Genomic DNA, 21,145 nt, shown 5'->3' with positions numbered 1-21,145 from the left:
CTGCACAGCTCGCTGATTAGTGGGGTTTTCCATCAGCTGGTAAGGTCAGTGCTGCTGCAGGCTCCACTTCATCAGCTTCTCACTCTTACCACAACTCAAGCACTCAGAAATGATTAGATTTTCTTATTTACATACATAATGTTATGCATGAGCAATCAGAGCAATGAGTCTCCCTCCCTGCCAGCACAAGAAAGTCACTGCACAAGGAAGTGCAGTAAAATACACTGTCCTTTATACACACAAACAAAACTATGAGTGGACTGAACATTTATCACCTGGGAACATGTCAAGTAAGTTGATTTTGGAAAAAGAAGACAGAGATAAGGTACTACTACAGAAAGGCTGCCCTGGCACGACTCCCTGTGCAAGAAGTACCCAGACTCCAGGACATGCTGTCTGCTTTTTCTGGATCTTGAAAACCCGGTAATACCTACAGGGAAAAAGTGGTGCCTCTGAGGAGAACAATGGCTCTGAAAACAGTCCGTGTACAAGTTACAATTTAGAAAGTGTTCTTTCTTCAGTAGAATATACAACACTTTATTCCAGTGAGTATATTTATTATACATTACGTTAATATAACTGTAGATGCACCAAAGCATTGCACATGCTTTGCTTCCTATACATTTGTTACCCCCCCTTCCCAGCAGAAGTTAGGCGTTTTGCATGCATCTGCTCTTTAAGGGCAACCTGACAGTATTATTATTCTCCATCAGCATTTTGACTGGAGAAATCTGACCAACACAACCCATCCTTTAAAGACAGAGGAAATAAAACCAAAAGGGAGAGAGCTGAAATATATGCAACTCCTTAAAAATCAAAGCAAATGAAGTCTCTCTGCACTGATCTTCAGTGCAAAAGAGGGTGGATGTTCCCTGTTTACACCTCTCCGGCTACACCTGATACCACATTTCATACACTCATTGGCTGGTTACAGCTGTTGTGGGAATTAAGCAATGCAGAACAGATTATTATTGTAGGGTTGCCTTGGAGTAACAAGGATTAGTTTAATTTAAAAAAAAAGTAAGCCGCCATAAATATTTACTTCAACAGGACATCAGAGTCAAAATGGAATTTCACCACCCAAAAATAATAAAAGAATCCAGCTTTTTATGCAGCGCTTTCCAGAAATCACCAGGTGCTTTATACACAACACGAAAGCAGCTGGGGTAGGTGGAAGACCTTTGTCGCAGCGCTGTCCAGGAGAAGACCCCAGCCATCCCCCGTCCCCACAAACACCCCGGGAAAGGGGCAGGGCACAAGCGGCAGCCCTCGGCAAAGTATTCACCACGGGGCAGAAATCCCAAGGGCAAGCGATGCTAATTCTCACCCTGCTGCTCTTCCCCAGGCCCTCCCAGCCCCGTGAAGGAGAAGCACCGTGTCCTTCCTGTGCCGTACATGGCGCTGGGCTGTGGCCAAAGCCAGCTGTGCTCTTCAGAGACTGCTTCCAAGCAATTGAGACTTTTACCTACCCAAAGAAAAGACGAATTCAAGAGTAACAAAGCAGCAGAAGCCACGTCTCTGGCTCCCCTTGCCGACTCGAGCATTTGTTTACTCGTATCTCCTTGTTTGTTTTTACAGCCAAGCAAATACCATTACAGGCACTTCAGCGCTGGGGGCACCAGCTGGTTCTCAGAGGGGGACTGGGGAGGGGGGAAACCTAACAAAAAGATCTCAACCTACCACAAAGCCAACATTTGACCACATCTGAAGGACTTCTGAGTTGGCAGCAAGCGTCCCGTCTCGCCAGCTGGGCAGCGGCAGGGCAGAGGGGGGAGACCTTGCAAGCAGCCTGGAAAGACAGCTATGGGCACTCACGCCTGCTTTTCCCTTCCCCTGTCCGACGCCTTCCCTCCCTCCCCTTTTGACCCGCCTGGCACCATCTGCTCAGCTCTGGCGCTCAAACTGTCCCAGTGCTTCCTCTCTTTCACTGCCCTGAGCTCTGGGCTGACAGCAGGGAGCCGGCGGTGTTCTTCACCCTGCTGGGAGGGAAACCTGGAAAACCACAGTGGAGCACCTTGATGCTGTTTCGAGACTCCATCAGTCAGTGGATAGAGCTCACAACCTCCTGGGATGTGAAGCTCCCCAGTTACAAAGCTCTATGTCCCACCAATGCAGCTGCACTCCTCCCTTCTTCCCTTCTTCCACGGGCATGCTCCTCTCCCTCCACCACTGCTACTTATTTCCATCCACCGTGGCCAGAGGCCCACCACACATCAGTAGGAGTTCATCCAACATGATGAATAGGCAGCAAATCCATCCAGCGTGTCCCTGTGAACCTCAGACCAGCACTGTCTAACAACAGCTGTTGTCCCAACTGTCCCATGCTGTACCTCACCCTAGGGAGAGTTTTCCTGTAAACACTGCCATGGCATGGCATGGTTTCCTTCAACCACTGGCGTAGTTTCCTTCAAATCCTTCCTTAAAACCGTCCTTTGCCACAATTCCTGCACTCCTTTCCCCCACAAAACCCCACTGTGCCAGTCCTTTCACTGATAGAGTCCGGCCAGGACATGGGGACAATCTGCTGGCTTTTACCTCCTGTCCAACAGCTGGAGCAGAGGTTGCCCTTCTGCATTTAAGCTGCACATCACTGGGCTCCGGGCTTCAACAGTAGAAATAACATTGGTGTGCTGCCTCGTACCCAGCTGGGCAGGAGGAGGAGGCTGGTGCCTACCACCCGCTGCAGGTCATCCCTGGGGGGCATGAACTCCGTCTCTCATGCAGCAGAGCTGGCACCAGCCAGAGAAGCTCCACTGAAGATACTCTGTCTGCCCACAAAAACTCCTCTGGTGCCAGAAAGCTTCTGCTCTCCCAGGACTGGAAGAACCCCTCTTTGCAGCTAATCAAAGCCGCTTGGCTTTATCTGATCGACCAAGAGCAAAGGGTGCAGCAGCAGCTCCGGAGTGGGGGCTGCAAAGTGACGTATGCAGCGTGGCCCCCTCTGCCTCAGCCGTTCGTCAAGGACTGCAAAGTGTCAGAGGAGAGTTTGGGGAAAGGGCTGATAAAGAATTCAGGTCTCCAGCAGTACGAGATAGAGCAGGCAGGCCATAAGAGGGGTTAATCTCTCCAAACAAACACGTAGGGAAACAGGGCTCTGCAAATTATTCCCTCCCGTGGGAATTCTCCAGGCAGAGCTGAAGTTATACTGGGGAGTAAGGAGCTGAAAAAAACGAGGCAGAGGCATTTCAACCAGCAAAATGGTTGAGGCTCCTTTTGAGCCAGAGGCTGTTACTGGATCTCCAGCAAGCTGGAGGGGCAGAGAACCTGAAACACATCACCCTGCCGATCACGGCCGCGAACTAAGCCAGATATTTCAAGAGTGGAAAACCATCTGTGCCTCTTGCTTTACCCTGAAGAACTTCCCCCAACTCTCCCCCCGCCCCACTGCCTCGGAAAGAATTCACTTCTCTGCACCTTTCAAATCACATCCAGATTTTCCCTGGCACGGGTTCCAAACTCACTTCAAAAAAAGGCAGCCCCAAATGTACACATAATTAGTCCCACCCCATGGAGCAGCCAGCTACGTGGGCTATTCCTAGGATGGGGAAGCAGGCGTGGGAGATGGCGTTTCCAGGAGCCCTGCACTTAGCATTTGTTTGGCAAAGTCCTGCACTGTGTGCGTATCCTGGTGAAAAGGAGAGGGACAAGCAATGTGCCTCTGGGGCTGTCCTGGGTATAGCATAAGCATGGAGTCCCAGACATCTGTGAAATGAAGCTGAATTAAACAGTGCCCCTATCAAGACAGTCCCTTACACTCTCATGGTTTGAGATCCTGCTGGAGTAGGAACAAAATGTTCCCAAGGCCATTGCTTCTATGGCCTACAGTGCCACGTAATGGAGAAAAACGTAAGGTAGTTTGTTTAAAGACAGCTCAAGGGTCAGAAGCAGGGCAACTGCTCCAGCACAGCACTCTGCCTGGGGTAATACTGTCTGCACTCATCAGGGTTAGCTGAAGCCCTGCAGAAAAGGCAACCATACTGATTACGGGCTGCAAGCTATCCTGGGCCCATCCACCGAACAGTGCTACAGCAGAGATGCTCATCTTGCTAGAGCAGGAAATAGTAATTAGGAACCTTGCCCCATCTCCAGCTTTGACGAAGACGCAATGGGACTGGGAAAGTCAGGTACTGTAGCTGGAAAACGGATGAGTTGTCCTCCATGGGGCCTTTGTGGGGAGCTATTAACATCCCCACAGTTGTTCTGGGAGAAAAGCCCCAAAGTTTGTGGCTAGCACTGATGCCCATGCCGAGCAGGTTAGCAGGCTGGGAAGGGAGTAGACCAGAGGCATAATTCTGCTTTTTAAAATGATCTCACCGAACCCCCTTTCTCCTCCTCCCTTCTTGGGAGTTCACTATTGTCTGTAGCTAAAGCTTCCTAAAAAGCAATTTTACAGCCAAAGTTAGCTCAGCCTCAGGCAACCCCTCCTTGCTGAGGCTCACGTTTCCAGCGAAGCAGACTGGCCAGGATCTGCTCCAGGCCACTCGGGCTGTACGAAGTTTGGAAGGCTCCACTCTCCTTATAAAAGCTGTTTCCTGAAAGATCTGGCACAGCCCTTACACAGCGGGCCCAACTGAGCTCATTTGTTTTCTTAGTTCATTCTTTCCTGGGGTCTCCATACCATCATCTCCCAGCCAAAAAGCACGTAACCCTTAGTGTGGACTCCTGCAGGTGAGGATGGAGCTGCCCAGCACGACGTCCCCCAGGCCAGGCAGTGACAGGTCTCTCCTCTCTCGCCAGCTGCTCCTGACTCCGCTCCAGGGACCACAGTCGATGCCATGGATGGGCTGAGTGCCGCCAGAGCTGTTTCGAGGGGCCATCCTCAGCACCACACGAAGCTAGGCAGGCTGTGCCGGTGGCTCAAAGCCAACAAAAGTAGCCAAGAGTCCACTTCAAATTCCCCGATATGGCAGCAGAGGCTTTTCAGGCACAGTGCAGGAGCACTGCAAAGTCCTGCCAGGCCAAACCAGACCCCATCAAGCTGTGCTACGGGATGAGTGTGGTGCCAACACCCGGGAAGGGACAACCCCTGGCCCCAAACCTCAAGTGCAATTGCTCTGCTCCGCTTTGGAGGACCCAGCTTTATGACTCCACTTCAGAAGAGCTGAGTGGGCTGAAGGACTTGCACTTACGAGAGCATTTTCTGATACCATCAGAGACCTACTTCAAAAGACTCAAAGTCTCTAGAAATTTCCAAGAAGTCAAATCCTCGAAGCAAACATTAGCAAAACGAAGCAACACAAAGCAAACAGAGTTCCTGTGGGCTGGATGTTGTAACTACGGAGTAATCATGGAACTGTCTTCCCATTCCAGGAAACCAGCCTGACAGACAAACCCAGATGGCACCTTCTCAGGTCATGGTGGTGACTCTGAGTTTGGGACGCTTAGGGGTTTGCTAAGAAAGCCAGAGCTGCAGGAGGCACAGGGTCACAGGAGACCTTTTTGAGAATTGCAGTGGCCACAATGTCTAATGTTACTCTACAATGGACTTCCCAGAAAGCAGCGTACTTTCAGTAAACCACTGGAGCCAAATCTCCACTGGTAATGAAATTCAGATGCTAAAAACGTTGCTCAAAATGGGATTGGGAGCAAACTACAGTACTCACAGAAGCTGAACGTAATCAAAACCCTAGCAAGTCTAAGCATACTAGAGCCACGTTTTGCAAAGAGACCCCGGCTGTTTGCACTGAGCTCACCTGGATGGCACCCCTAGGCAGAGAGAGACGAAGTTTGGGTTCAGCTCTAAGTAACAAAACTCATTGCCATTCCCAAACTGGGAAGGCCAAGAACTGCTCCAGAAAGGAATCATACTGCTTTGCACATCCTCTAGCACAGCCAGCAACTACTAAAAGAGCCTTCCCTTACCCCCAAGTGAAGTTCTCTTTCAGAAGCAAGCAGACACAGCTTGCAAGCCATCTCACTAGGGAGGTACGGCTCATCGTCCTGCTCTGGAGAAAGCCACCAGCTCCTGACCACTCCATGATGCGCAGCAAAGGCAGGAGGGCAAAGGCAACCTCTTAATAACACAACTTCCCTGAAGCAAGAGGACTTCTGAAGCTGCTCCATGAGGACAGGCAGATGCAAGATTATCTGTCTTTCCAGCGGCTACCTCCTTCTTGGAGGTAGGACACCATCCCATGCTGGGATCTTCTCACCACACCACCCCTTGCCCTGTGCTGGCACCTGAAAGTACAAGTGGTAAAGCTGCAGTTGCCAGCTGTTAGGCATCAACAGTCTCTCTCTTCTTAGCTATCGCAAGCCACTGCGGAAATGAAACGTCATGAAAAATTTCTGGGAGAAGCATGGACTAGCAGTTTTCCAAGTCAACGTGTGACTACCTCTGAAAACAGTATTATTTAATCCTGTTGCAAAAAGGGGACCAGAGCAAAAAGGCAAACATCTCTGCAGAGGACACACACAAATGCACAAGCTCCTCTAGAGAATGGTCATCCTAACTCCCCAAAACTCCTTTCTTACACAAGAGCCAGGCTTTATTTTCCAGCAACTTCAACCCCCTGTTTCCTCCAACGGAAATCCCAGTGACATGCCTCTTAGCGAAGGGAAACTATTTCAACACCAAGAAGAAGAAACAAATATTGATGAGTGTGCTGCGAGAAGCGGTGCTCCGACCAGGCTTCCCGAGCCCAATCGCTGCCTTCCAAAAATAGCAGCATTTTGGTGGGAATTTTCTGCAAGTGCAGCATGGCCAAACTGTACATCCAATTTTTCCAAGTTATGCCCTTTTCCAATTTGGCTTCCATTTTTCCTCCCCACTCCTTGCTGGCAGGAGCACTTGTACAGCAAGGGCTTTCCTGCTGTATTAATGTCAGGTGTGCTTTGCTTTTGCTGATGTTACAATGCAAGGACAAGCCAGAATCAGAAATCCCTCTATGGGAAACCCAGACAAGATTCTCTTGCTTAGAAAGGGGCATAAATCATTTTCTTCAAGCCACTCAGAGAAAAGTAAAGCCCGCTAAATGCCTTTATGTTTCTAGAAAAGCCAGGAGGCAGAGCACAGCACAAAGGGCTGCACTAAATGGACCTGACAGTCACTGGAAGTGATTATGGTACCGTGACATTTCTAAATATGACCATTAGCTACTTGGGGGTGGGGGGGTAAAGACAACTCTGTGGTCAAAGCCATTAGCTATGGGTGCATGAAAGACTCACAGGGCCGCCTCAGGCTGGTTATTTTTGCAAGGCATATTAGGGTTCTTTTTTTCCCTGTAGCAGCAGCAGCAGCACCAAAGGGCAGCCACAAGCAATCCTCTGCACCACAAAGTCTGCGACGGACTGCATCTGTTCCTCGGGCACACAAACGCTCAGCTGCACGTTGGGCTGGCAGGGCACACATCATGCCACAGAAACCCTGTCTTTGAGCAACCAGTCCTGAACTTCACAGGAGGAAGCTAAGGCTGTCAATCAGCTTGATTTAACGTGTGGAATTCAATTGTTATTTCCTTCTCTCTGGATGGCCCTTTGAGTTGCACAGGACAGGAAAAACAGCGTATGAGCAGTTCCTGGGGAGCCTCACACCATCCTCAGCCCTGTGCCATGCTGGCTAGGCCCCTTCTGAAAACAAGCAGGCTGCTGCAGGGGTTGCTCCTGGCAGAAGCTGTGCAAGCAGGGTTGCTTAGCTAAAGTCCTCCACTAATGACTTCTGGAGGGCGAGAGAATGACTGAGGGGTTTAACACTCACTGGGCACATTGCTAACAAATACAGATGTTTTAACAGACACAGTGCAGGCCAAGAACTTGCTATTGCTCAGATGGTTCAGTAGATAAGAGCTAAAGCATGTGTACGCTCACACACAGACTGGGAAAAAGCTCCTGCCATGCCAAAACCAGCACGGTTTTTGCTGGAGCCCACTCGCTTACCTGGCAGAAAGGGGATGATTCTTTGCTTGGGGTCCTTCTGCCCTCCTTCCATCGGAAACTTGTCCAGCATTTGCATCTAAAAAAGGAAATGCAAGAGAGGTGATTAAAGTCAGCGATTAACTCCCACGACACAAGGCCACTCTCCCCAGGAGGAGGTGAAGCCTGTTTTAACCAGCAGTGTCCTGAGACATCGTACACAGCACCATCAGCCAGAGTACAGCGACCAGCGGCACCGAGGGAAGCACATCCAAAGCAGTGCCAGAAGCACAAGACCTTAGCGTCATCTCCACTGTTTTCAAGACATTTCTCACCACCGACGTTGCTCATCACTATCATTCTGCTCAGCACGGGTGATTTATGTAACCTGCATTTCTGCAACTATTAAGTTTCATCCTGACAGACCTTGGTCACTAGATCTCAGAAGCTCCTCAAAAAAAGCATATTTTAAGCTTATTAGCTCAAGCATAGCACAGCACTGACACAGTTCCTGGACTACAGCTGACTTGGACTCACAGCACCAACTCATGTTTGCCTGCAAAAGGCCATAAAGTTATACATCAAGTTTGGGGAACGCTTTGTGCTACACAGGCTTTGAGGGATGAATGTTTTATGGGATCTTAAGCATTAAACAAATAATTTCCTGACTGATGCAACTGCACTTAGTACGTTTAGTCAGCAAAGAGAGGTGATAACCAGCTCCTGCTCTCACTGGGTGCCTGCACTGGTGCTTCAGCACATGCACACAACTTCCTTGCAGCTGGTATGGTGCTTAATACCGATGCCCTGGCAGGATCCACAGCCTCAGCATTTGCTTTACTTGGTCTTGCTGGAAAACACCATTTGGACTGGGCTTTGCACTTTACACAGAGCAGAAAAGGAGAAAGAGCATGCCCAGCCATCCATCCAACCACTCAGATACTCCCTCCTTTGGAAGGAAGGGGAGGGAGACGCAAACCCTCCCTTGTTTTCTCTGGGGCATGGATCTGAGCTCTGTCTCCCATCACTTGAAGAGCTCAGTGGTCCCCAGGGTATTTGAAATGCGTCTTCCCCTCTCCTGTTGGAGCTATCGCACTCCACATAAATAATTAAGCGCTTATGGAAGCACTGGAGACAACCTGCCCAGGAAGTCTCCTGAGCACCTACAAAGTCTAAACAGCCATTCTCCTCTGGCCCAATTAATATTTAAAGTATTTCATGCAAAGAAGAAACTATGCAACCAGCGAGCCCAAGCCATTCATCCCACGAGAGGCATCTGCAGGCAGCCCTCACCCAGCCCGGCAGAAGGATGGGCACCACCGAGCAGCCAGACGCACGAGCCATGCTCCCTCCTGTCTGCTGCTCCGCCACGTAACATCGGGAGCCCCTTCATCACAGGGAGTCCGTGCAGGGCCAGACTGCGGGGTCCCGACACCCCTCGGGGATGTGTCCCACCTAGCTCCCTGGTTTTCATGGCTCTTGTTCTTTGGCACCTGTTTTTCCACATGCTTTTTACAGGAGGCCTCTGCTCCTAGCTAAGGGCTGTGGACTCCTCTGCTGCTAGGCACCAGCTTGTTTAAAGTGCTGTAATGCTAAAGCTAAGCCCTTTTTGTCGATACAGCCCTCTGCACCCCTGCACATGCAATACTTGCATTGTTTTTTCTTGGATCTGAAATGCACCGGGATAAAATTCTTGAGGTTTAGTGGAGAGGGGGCAGAAGGAAGGAGGTATTTTTCCTACATTTTGAGCAGAAATAAAAAACTCCCCCAACACTCCCAAAGACAACAGGAAAACCAAAAGAAGCTCTCAAATAGTCTCTTCAAAATGAAAACAAGACAACTCAAAACCAGGATGACACTAAGCACAAACGGACCGTGTTTACAGCTTCTTCTCAAAACAAATTTGAAAGTGTTTGATACAAAGAAAATTACTCCAGACTCAGCAATAACTGGGGACTGCGGTGATGTTACCAGCAGCCACAGCGCGAGCCCGAGCGTGGCCGAGGGAGGACTCGCCTCCCCGAGGCACTGCAGGCTCCCAGGGCAGCACCACTTCCCCAGCCTCCCTGGGCACACAACAGCCTCCTGCTCTTCCCTCAATCCACGAAAACAGAGGATGACACCACATCCCCATTACCCTGTAAAACACCTGAGTTGCGCTACGGCGGAGAGGTGCCTCTGGCCCTGCTCTGCCTGTGGGGAAGAGCTCGGGAAAGCTTGTGGCCGGCGAAGGGTGAGCAAAACAAGTTGCAAACGCCACACATCTGATTGCTGTTAAGCAACGCAATACTTGAGTCACTGGAAGCTTTCCCCTCCTCTCAGTTTTGAACGCGAGCTGAGGATCTCTCGCTCCCGGGAGCACTATGAGCCTCCAAGGCACAAACGGTGCAAGCTGTCTTTTCTCCCATATGCATGTGCCTGGGCTGTGCCGCTGGCCAGATCTGCTCCCAACCATGTGATCCCACCAAACCCGGCCAGAACTTCAGCCCAGAAGTTCTCCATTTCCTTTTGCCTGACCGACAGTGCCTCTTGCAGCAGCTGCTCAGGGAGCAGGAGGTGGCGTGGGGACCCTCTCGCTGCAGCCACCCTGCTCTGCTCCAGCCCAGTCTGGAGCCACCAGCATCATCCCAGCCAGACCAGACCCTGCACTGCCTGCCATGGGTTGGTACCATTATGCCTGTGCGCTCACAAGCTGCTATCTCTTCTCTTGCCGGAGGGAGGAAAAGAGGTTGCAAGGTGCCTGGAGCACCCTCCAGCATGCACAGAAAGAGGAGAAGGTGGGGAAGGAGCAAGGCAGAGGGGTCGGTCCCATGGATCCCACCCAGCCTGGCTGCCACATCACGCAGCTCCGGAGAAGGCAGCAGCAAATACCAGTTCATCAGTTTTACTAGGCATAAGCCTGTGGTTGAAGAACAGCTAAAAAACCCACTCCAAAGAAAACAACCCCAGCGCCGGCTGTAATCACGGCAGGCAGTTTGCGTTAGCAAGATACAAGAGCACACATCTGCAGAAATCCAATCCGTGGGTCATGGGCTGATGGTTCTTCTGTAGAACTTCACACAAAAAAATAAGCACAAAACAGCGATGGGAAAAGGTCCGCTCCAGAGCTAAGAGATGCCACCAGAGACCCGGAGGAAGCTAGCTGGCATGTCTCTAGGTTTTGAGGCTCCCTGTATCCTTTCTGGCCCATCTTGCTCCTGCTGATTTTGAAGGATGGGGACTAGAGCACAGATTGTTACACTGCTCTTGCCCAGGAAAGCCAAGGAGAGCAGGCACAGCTCTGGAAAAGGGATGGAAAAAGGGTAAAAGTGCAGCAACCCCACAAGCCCCGGGGGAGGGACACAGAGACAGGCATCAGAAGATGTCTGCAGAAACCGAGACATGCCAGCGACAAGGCAGGGCAGGGCAGGTTTCCTGGGAGAGCACCCTTCTCCCTGGCCACGGCACGGAAACACGCTCCCCAGCAGGCAATGAATTGTGGAAGGGAGGTGGGGAGACTCCCACAAATCATCTCAGCGGCGAGGGTTTCCATCCAAGCTCCAGCAAGACTGCTCACATCACATTCCCAGAAGGGAGGACTTGCCCAGCCATCCAAGATCCCAGGAAGAGGGGGAGACAGGGCAGGCAAGAGGCAGAGAGACACACAGCCCTTTGGAGCGCAGCTTTCTGTGCCGAGCACGGGAGAGCACAGAGAGGCCAAGTCTTGCTCTCAGCAATGCACTCAGCCACGTCGGGAAGAAAAATGAAGGAAAAAAGAAACAATAACTCTATTGTTTCTCCCCTTCCAAGATTATTTTTAAGTATTTGTGACAGAATCTTAAAAAAAAAAAAAAAAAATTGGAGCAGATGCAGTTTAAAGCATTTTGGTGTGCTTTTATCTTGCAGGAAGCCGTTGTATCACACTTATCACCGATTCCTTTGCAGCAGGGAGGGTGATCACGCGGCTGCCAGGCCCTGGCTCCCTAAGCCAGGACTGGGGCATGGATGCCCCAGCGGCATATCCAACCCGCAGCCAGGCTCCCCACAACAGCACGTCAGGATAGGGCACGTTTATCCACATTTATCTCCACCACCAATTTATCTTATCAATTAGCTGTTTTTCTTATTAACCCAGAAATGTCTGGGCAGTGAGTCTTTCTGGAGTGAGCCATGGCTGAAGGTCTATGCACATCATGGGAGCACACTGTCCCCATGGCCGAGCTGTCCATTAACAGGGCAGGCGATAAGGCTGGCGGGGGCCACCCAGGGAGAGGGAGCCTTTCAAAAGCAGCTTTGTGTCAACAGCTAACACATTGGCAGACAGCTCCTTCATTAACAGGAAACTTGTAAGATAATATCCTAATTGAATCAATTAAGAGTGCTGCAGGCTGCAGGGGATCCTAGGGAGAGGGAATGTATGTGCTCAGCAGTATTCCCGGGAAGCAGAGCATTCAGGAAGAGCTTTGCCCAAGTAAGAGCTGATGGTGTAATGCCAGAGGGGTACACCATGCAGACGGCGTAACCCCAGAGGCATACGTCTGCTGGAGGAGCAGGGCCCCAGGTGTAACAGCCTGTGAGCGAGCCGTATCGCTTCCCAGAACTTCCAGATTATCGGAATTCCGATTATCGGAATCAAACTCTGAGAAGTCTCTGCAAAAAAACCAACAAACCCTCAAGCCAAATGTCAGTAGGTAATAAGGAGTGTCATCACTTTGCTGCTTCTCCTCTGCTCTCCACAATAAAGTAGAAAAGTTTTCCCCTCTAAAATATAAAGGTGAGGAAAAACAAAAAAATTATTTTTCATTTAAATCTGATCTGGTGGAAAGAAAAATGTCAGGGTGAAATGGTAAACACAGAGGTTCTGCATTCCCCCGATAACGATGAACCAGAAGGGCACAGGATTACTCTTGCAGCAAGTCGTCTGCAGCCGGGGTACTGTGGGATTTGCTTTTGTCAAGCTGCTCTAAAGCCCAGGCTCTCCATTATTGAGTGTTAGGGCTTGCATGGCACATACCAGGGCTGCAGAAGAGAAAGCAAGTCTTTGCCAACTTATGGAGGGGATGGTGGTTCACGTCACTGACAGCAAGATATACCAGCATGGGCTGGGGGGTGATGAAATACCCAGGCGAGGAGAGCAAACTCTTCCACTCTTGCACAACACCAGGAGCCGATGTCGGAGCCAGGCCGTGAGCTGTAATCGCAAGCACGGGGTGAGGGAAGTTCCCTCCTTCTCTTATCGAGAGGATTTGCTTTGCCTGCGTGACAGAGGTTCGGCGTAAAACCACATTCCTCCTTCTTGGTCTAGCAAGCGAGAGCTGACCTAATCCATGCCTCCACCAGACATGTCCGTTATCCAGAGCAGAGAAGTCAGCTTTTGACACCACCCAAAGGGGAAGGGGGGGGAAAGAGTTCAACAAAAGGCTTCAGAGTCCGGCTGAGTGCGCGGCAGCAGAATCACAGGAGACTCTTTGTGAGAGCAACAGCCTCCCTGCTGAGAGAAGGCAGCAGCTTGCCACAGGGGAAAGATGGGTCTGAGCCAAGCCTGCTCTCATCCCACACTCCCAAACTCCCCGTCGGCCCCGTCCCTCATGAGAGGGGGAATGCCACAGGCAGCCAGGCACACCGTGTGCCCTGCTGTCCCTGTGGCAGCGAACTCCGCATGGGGACATTCACGTGCACCACTCACCCTGACCTCCACGCGCTCAGCAGGGCATTAGTCAGGTCTCCTCTTATGGGAAGAAGAGTCCTCCTCCAAATTTGATCCACCAAGGGACAGCGTCCCACTGATCCCCAAATGCAGTGGGAAAGGGACACAGGTCCAGCAATTGCCCGCCGTCATGGCAGCACCCTGGCCCCACGGGGGCGTGATGAGGGACACGGCTGCACACTGAGAACCAGAGACTTTGTAAACGTGCTCCTGCAGATCAAAGCACCCTTGTGCCCTGGAGCCAGCTGGTTTGGGGAACATCTGCCAAGCAGATAGTCTGGGAAAGAGAATGACATCTGGCAGCGGCTCACAGGCTACTGATGTTTAGTCTCTTTGCAATCCTACAAGAGGCAATCCTGCATCCCCCTGGACTGTCTGCGAAGAAACAGTGGGTGAAAACACAACAGCCCAGAAGACAGAAGGGTCAACGTGGAGCAAGCTCAGCTCCCAAATGTGGCAATGCTGAGCTCAGGAGGTCAAGCCTGGGGAAGGACTCCACTGGTGCAGCACCACGTAATGCGTGTTCAACGGCCAAAGCGAGTTGGGTGTTCAAAGACAGTAGTGGGAGCTGAAGGGCAGCACAGCTGAGCGGTTTCTTGATGACCACAGTCTCTCCCCAGTCCCGGCTCTTCTGGTGCAAGGGATGAGTTCAAGTGCATTTTACACATTACCAGGCAGAGGCAATCCTGACCTCCTCAGCACTAGGAAATGGCATCACAGAGGCTGGATTGTGAAAACCTGATGGAAAACTTTAAGCATCGCTCAGCAATAGACAAAAAAGAATTAACTGAGGTCAGAGAAAAAAAGGGCCACACAAATTGGCAGCAGCTGCCACTGCAAGAGAAATTTCCTATGAAATCACAGGAAGCGTTAGACAGAGGGAGACATTGGTGCCTGTGAACAGCTCACTGGCATGGAGAGGGCAGCGGGCGCGGGGCTGGGCAGGACGCATCCCTCCGCCCACGCTGCCCCCCCAGCCCCGGGCAGCCCCAGGACCCAGGCACCGCCAGGTCTGTGCTACCCCGGGTGGTTGCCCATAAACCACACGGACCAAAGGCGGGGGAGCTGGCGGGCTCTGCCTGCACGCGGGGGCTCAAGAGGACGCTGCAGCTTCGCACCCCTAGGTTTGGTCCTCCCAGGACGGGAGACATTTCCAGCCTGAGCACCCACTGATTCTCCAAGCAGAAACCTCAGTGGTGCTCAGCTCCACCTTAAGCAATTGAGATCACGATGGGCACTGCACGCTCACCAGGGCTGCCAGGATTCCCAGTGAAGGAGGCACTCACCCCAAGTGTCTAACCCCTAAAAGCCTGTAGTAACCTCAATGTAAGGAGCCTCCTGTTTTATCATCCAGCCTTGAAACTTAAACCCCTGGAAATCACTAAAAGATTATCAAGTTTGTTTATTAGTGATGAGAGAATGGGAGTTTCTAGTTGCCGATATCGCCATTGCAACCAACACCATGTGCTAATTGCAGCAGAAGGGCGAAAGAGAGTCATGGAAGGAGAAAGAGAAATACCCTTGTCTCCAGACAGGTCTCTCTCTGGTCAAGGCAGGCCCTGCTCCTGCAGCGATTTCTGTGTCTGTTCTGTGCTCATCTACAAAGCACATTTCCAAGAGCATTAAAAAAAAATAATCATGTTTTAAGACATTCAAAGTCTGTATGTTTTCAAAAGCAACAAGTAGCTCTGGGTACTCACTCTGAGGCACCCAGAAAGGAACGAGAGGGCAGACATAGCTGCACCTTCCCAAAACCCAGCTCCAGTAAGACATCAGGTGAGACACCCTGAGACAGTGGGATCCAAAATCACCACCCATTTTTGGATGGCCCAAACAACTCCTGAAAGGCACCGCTTGCTTTCCCTCCTTTTGTAAGCCTGTCAGGAATGTATTTGGGAGAGACTAAGGAGAGAGTTTAGTGTTTAAAAAAAGAAAACCTCAGATCTGGAGAAGAGCACCAAGCAATCTCCATTTACACAGCCTCCTCACAGAGCTGCTGATCCCTCTGTCTGCTTCTTGGGTGATTAAAATATATCGCTTTTTACATTCAATTCATTGGTGCTGAATCCTGGAAGTCATCATTCTCCTTACAGTACTTTACTAATCCATTTTCCACTTAATTTCTGATAATTGCAGCCTCTAGATGGCATTAGGCTGGGTAGGCAGGTCCCAGACTGCACAGATGAGCACTGAAAGCTGCAGCACTCCATGCAGGCACCAGGAGCAGAGCATTAACACCACCAAACCACCAGTACGGCATCCATAATTCACCACAGCAACCCAGCTGTGGGAAATGACTCTTGCCGGTAGACGTGCTTGGGAACAGAGCAGCAATACCCAGGGGTGATGCTGGTCTGCGCCGCTTCCTCTTCCCCATCCCGTCCATGGGAACGTCCTTCCAGCACAGCCGGGGCTGTGTCACACAGGGAAGTACCCCTGGAAGGTGCCTCGGCGTGGGAGCAGGGAAGAGCTGTGCCACTTGCCCCAGCCTGGTGCCAAAGACCACAGAACCACCACCACAACCATTGCTGGAGCGCTCATGGCAGCAGCAGCCATAGGGAAGGCTGCAAAGACGGTTCATGTTCACCCACATCCTCCTCTCTAGCATCCCAAAGCAGACCTGCTCAGAAGACCGGGAAGTCGTGAGATTTAGTTTCTGTTGTGGAAACGGAAACAACGGTGGAGAAATATCAACATATTTGCCCTATTTCATGTGTTGAGCAGCCGAGGCACAGCAAGGGGGAGGGCCGTGCTCAAACACTCCAACCAGACCTAGTTTCGCATCTAACACAGTGCTTCACACCAAGAGGCAACCTTCAGTCAAGTGTTTCAGCAACTGGTCACAGAGAGACTTTACACACATGTCACGCCACTCCAAGCTGCACGCTTGCCAAAACCTCAGGATGACTTGTCCCTAGCTTCTCCTCCAAATAGCTCACGATCTGATTTCTCTTCAACCCCTCCCTTCCCAAAAACCTTCCGCACTCCAGCAGATGAGAAGCAGACTGGTGTACATTCCTTCCCTGAAATTAATGCAAAGTTTTAAACCTGTGGCAGGCCCAAACGTGATTAGACAAAGGAGGCGGCATTTGAGCTACAGGCAGGGCTTCAAAAGCTGCAGTCCTACCACTTGAGAGTGCGTTGCTGGTCAGAAACACCAGCCTCATGACCCTCCTCTTGCATCAGACTTCTTGCTAACTGTCTGTTTTCCCTGCTGTTCCTTCCCTAAACACAAACCCCATCTTCCAAGGAAGCACAGTCAGCAGAAAGGCCAATGCGGAGAGACTTCTGTCTCCATGTGAGGGAGGATTTCATTCTGCTTGCATTCATGGTGGTGTCTATCAAGAGCAGCTCCACAGCAGCCAGTGCAATTACACAGGTGGAAAACGAGACACTGCAAACCCCCGAAGTTTAACTGCCAAAACCAGGGTCTCCACATGAAACAGATACGCCTTAGTCCTTAGCATGACCATGTTCCTTTCCACCCTCTCCCACCTGACAATAAAACTCTTTGTCTAGCAGAGACAGAAGCTGATGGAACCTTGGAGCCCTGGGCGGACAACCCCACAGACAGCATGAACCAGCCCAGCTCCTGCGTGAACCCACCAGCGTCCCCACCAGCATCCCCACCCCACTTCCTTCTGCACCAGCAGCGTGTCTTCCTCATGCAGCACGCTGCCCTTGTATTCCTCCATTTATAGAAAGGGTGGGATTTAAAGATGCCAAGTTCAGTGGTGTCCAAAAACCCAAGCTGGGCAGGAAGCCTCTGCAGACAGTGCATACCCACAGCCGCTGCAGCAAAGCACCAGGGCGGGCGCAGGACCCTGGCACTGCCACCACCGGCACGATGGCAGGAGAGGACTTGGAGCACTTCCGAGTTCAGACAGTCCTTGCCAGAGGGCTGGAGCTCACCACGAAACTCTGCTTATTGCAAAACCAGAATGCTGCCGTTAAATGATGTCTGATGGAGGAGACCGGCCCTCGCGGCTTATGGAGGAGTTAATGCACTTAACAGGGAAGGGTTGAGCGAGCACCGAGCAGCGGAGCTGGGGTATGGGGAGCCCCACGGGGAGCCTTTAGGACTGCATTAAGCAAGATGCAATGCAACTCCAGGGGGAACGCCGTCCTAACCCAGGATATTCGCCCTTTGCCAGGGCCTGGAGCCAGCAAACACAGAGGCACTGCGGAGGAGCCCCAGCAGCAGGCAAAGTGCAGCAACCCTGCTGCTTTCTGTGCATTTAAACACAAGAATGCAGACTTCACCCAAAATTCAGCCCAAACCACATACCTTGAACTGCACCTGCTTTTTTAGGATCCAACCAGGATAGAGGGAGATCAAGCAATGCCAAGGTTTTCCAGCATAACTAAACCTCTAGGGAGCACGAACCTTGACAGCACCCTAATCTTAGAGCTCTTCTCTAAGTGTAATCTCACCACAGAGATATGAAGAGAGAAAACCTGAAAAGCCTCTGGCCGAATTCACTGACTGCTAAAAAACCACCACGGTTTTGGGGCTTAAAGCAGCCACCTGTTGGCAGGTGGAAAGCAGTTGCCCCCCAAACGGAAACCTCAGAGCTCCCGGGGAACTTTCCAACAGTACTTTTTTCTTTCCTGGAGGTGGGCGGAGGGGTTGGGAGGGGGAGAGGAGGGGAACTGGAAAATGCTGATTTGCCAAGAAGAAAGATCAGCAGATGAGTATCCATTTCAATTAACGTTTCAATTTGAACGGTAAAACCTAACTGCTAAAATTAAAAGGGTTTTTTTATGTTTTAAGTGACTCATCAAGGGGAAAGCTTTTTTTTTAAAAAAATTAATAGTGAAAAACCAAGAGAACGTTTTACACATACTGAACTGAGTTTCTTTCTTTGCTAAAATTTAAACACTAACTTTCCTCCCAACTTAGGATGAAGAAACCTCACCATTCTGAAGAGCTGCACAGCTTCTCAGCTGGCTTGGCACTCTGTGTGGCCGAACACAAAGCCTTCTTCAGTGGCCATTTCATCGGCCATTTTCAGCATGTATGCACGCAGTTAAAAAATATGGGATTGCAACTTTCTGTTGACTGAGATTGGGTGAGAACTCCAAGATTTTGGCTTCCTATCAGAGGTGCTGGTAGTTTTCACACCCCAGTGCTCCCCAGGGCAGGAGAGGGGCAATGCCTGCTGCCAGCAGCGGCTCTACAGGCAGAAATTCTCAGATAGGGAGGAAGAACCACAAATTAGTTTTCTAGAAAACAAGATTTCCTCCATTTTTCAGCAATATTTTTTCCTAAAAAAAACCCCCAAAACAGCAGCTGCACTCTGCAAGGCTGAACACCTCAGCCAGCCCCCACGGACGGCCGTTGGGATGGCTCTGCAGTGCCTGGGGCAAGCTGTCCACCTACCCCAGAGTGAAGTTGCACAATATAGTCGAACCAACTGAACTCTCGCTTGCAGCACAAGACAGGGAGAGGTCTTGCCTCCACCCTCCTCCTCCTTATTCCTGGCCCTCCCGGAGCCACTCCAAGCTCGCAGGGCGTGGGCTGGTTTGCTGTCAGCTTGGGGAGGGGGATTCAGCCCCAGAGGGGTCCCAAACCTCTTTGCACCCAAACCGCTTGCCAAGGGAGGCATTTCTCAAAGTCGGCTACAACAACATACCTTCTTCCTCTCCAAAAAGGTCAAGTACCAGACCACGGCTGATGGTAAATGATCAGCAAGCTAAGCTTGCAGAGGAAAACGGGAGCACAAGGAATTCTCCGTGAGGTGCACAACAGCACCTTGTATATTAAAACATATCTGGTTTGGCTAATTTAATATGGTAGCAGCACTGAAAAATGACATTCAAATGAAAGCTTTTTCTTGCCCAAACCCTAAATATTCTATCAAAGGCAGTATTAAAACAATAAATTCATCAACCTTGATTACACCTCCCAAACCTAATCTCCACGACCTAATTTCCATGCTGCCATGTAAAGACAGCCATAAACATCATTTATAATTCACTACTCAGTGACTCACTCCTACTGCAAAGGCCTCAAGATATGGTACCAGTAGGGCAGAAAGGCTCAGGGAAGTGGAATTAAGACAGGGAAAACGCTGGTTCTCCTCATGCCGCCAGATCACAAAGGAGACCTTTTTTCATGTAGGTTATCACTCACATTGCAATCCTAGATAACACCAGAATATAAAAGTTACCATAAAACAGGGTGCAGAGCAGCACCCCGCAGCCCAGGGATGTGCGGGAGCCACGAGGCGATGGGAAGATGAGCAGAAGGGGTGCCATGCATCCAGCAGCACTGCAACACCCCCACGGCAGTGGAGAAGCAAAGCCTCAGCCGCTGGCAGGAAAACCACGGAGTCACCATGGCACCACAGAGGGGACGGGACAGCTGCCAGAGCCCTACAGCATCCACCCGCTGGCACCACGTCACGTTTTCCCCTCTCCGTTTTCTGGTTAACGAGGTCCTGCTCCCCGCTGCCGGCCGGCAGCGATTCATGGAAGGCATGAATCACGGAGGAAGGGCAGATCCTGCACACCCATCCTTCTCTTCCCGCAAGGTCTCCCCTAGTCCAGCCAACGGAGCAGCCTCGCTGCCGCTGGCACAGACCTGCCCTCCTTGTCCCTCCCGCAGGATGCCTGCCACAGACCCAGGAAAAGTCTGTGCTGGACCCCAGGGATGGGAACGAGGAGCCAGGCAAGCCTCAGGGCAGTGAGCATACAGGAGAAGGGAAAAAAAAAACCACATGCAAGGAAAGTAAGAGGAAAGGAGCATCACTTCTCAGATGGGGGAGAGCACTGGGAAGGGAGAGCAAGCAGTTCAATTCCTCACTTGTCCCCAGGCCCACCAGGACCCCAGGGAGATCACTGCAGAGGTCCACACCTCGCTTTGCAAGGGGACTCCAAGACTGCAAGACATCCTTCACTGAAAGCACTTTCAACAGCCAGCGCAGGAGTGGTGATTTACAGCACCGTGGTAGACCTGCGACAGCCTGATGTAATTGAATGAAAGGCACAGAAAAGAAGTGAAAAATCAAGACAGCAGAAAAACACCTCATCCCTTCAGCTTTATCTCCTCCCTCTGCAAGGGCAGGACAAGCCCAGAACCACCATCTCCCTCTGTTTCTCCCAGCTCTTATTTCCATCTCCCACTCACCATAAAACTGCACAGATGCTTCCACTTCTTAGATGCCCACGATATGTGTGTGGTACATGCTACGGTCCGTACTATATTATCCGGATTTAGCAATATGAGTCCTGGCCATTTCAGTAAAAATCCAGCACTCAGATACAGACTCCTTTGCACTGATTTACTGCTCTCCATCCTCAGCTCCCCCCCAGGCAGCATCAGTCAGCTCAAAACTGGTTTGTTTCGAATCCAGGGCTGCTGCCACATGATAAAAATTGCAGGTCTTTCCACCACAAAACTGAGCTGTGTTAGATTGGTTAAGAGCACGGCAGAGACGCTGGGGCTCGTGTCAGCCCAGACCCACACAAACCTCATCAGAACCCCGGGCCACAACTGGATCCAGGCAGGCACCCGCAGCGGGGCCCTGGGCACCTCCCCAGGGACCAACCCCATGGGCAGTGGGCAGGAGAGGGGCCACCAGTGAGCTCCTGCCCTCCTGGAGA

The 21,145-nt window shown here is 51.1% G+C and overlaps 1 protein-coding gene across 1 annotated transcript in view; it reads right to left on the bottom strand.

The window, feature by feature from the left end:
- SH3PXD2B (SH3 and PX domains 2B) overlaps positions 1-21,145 on the bottom strand; it is a 79,823-nt gene that overhangs the window by 37,761 nt on the left and 20,917 nt on the right. The window contains exon 3 of the mRNA XM_050905317.1: positions 7,876-7,951. Within this exon, the coding sequence (XP_050761274.1) occupies positions 7,876-7,951 (76 nt within the window). The remainder of the gene's footprint in view (positions 1-7,875; positions 7,952-21,145) is intronic.

This window comes from Gymnogyps californianus, chromosome 14 (assembly GCF_018139145.2).
Source record: "Gymnogyps californianus isolate 813 chromosome 14, ASM1813914v2, whole genome shotgun sequence".
In the NCBI taxonomy this organism is placed as follows: Eukaryota; Metazoa; Chordata; class Aves; order Accipitriformes; family Cathartidae; genus Gymnogyps; species Gymnogyps californianus.
The sequence above is the reverse complement of the archived record's forward strand: the minus strand, read 5'-3'. Positions and strand labels throughout refer to the sequence as shown.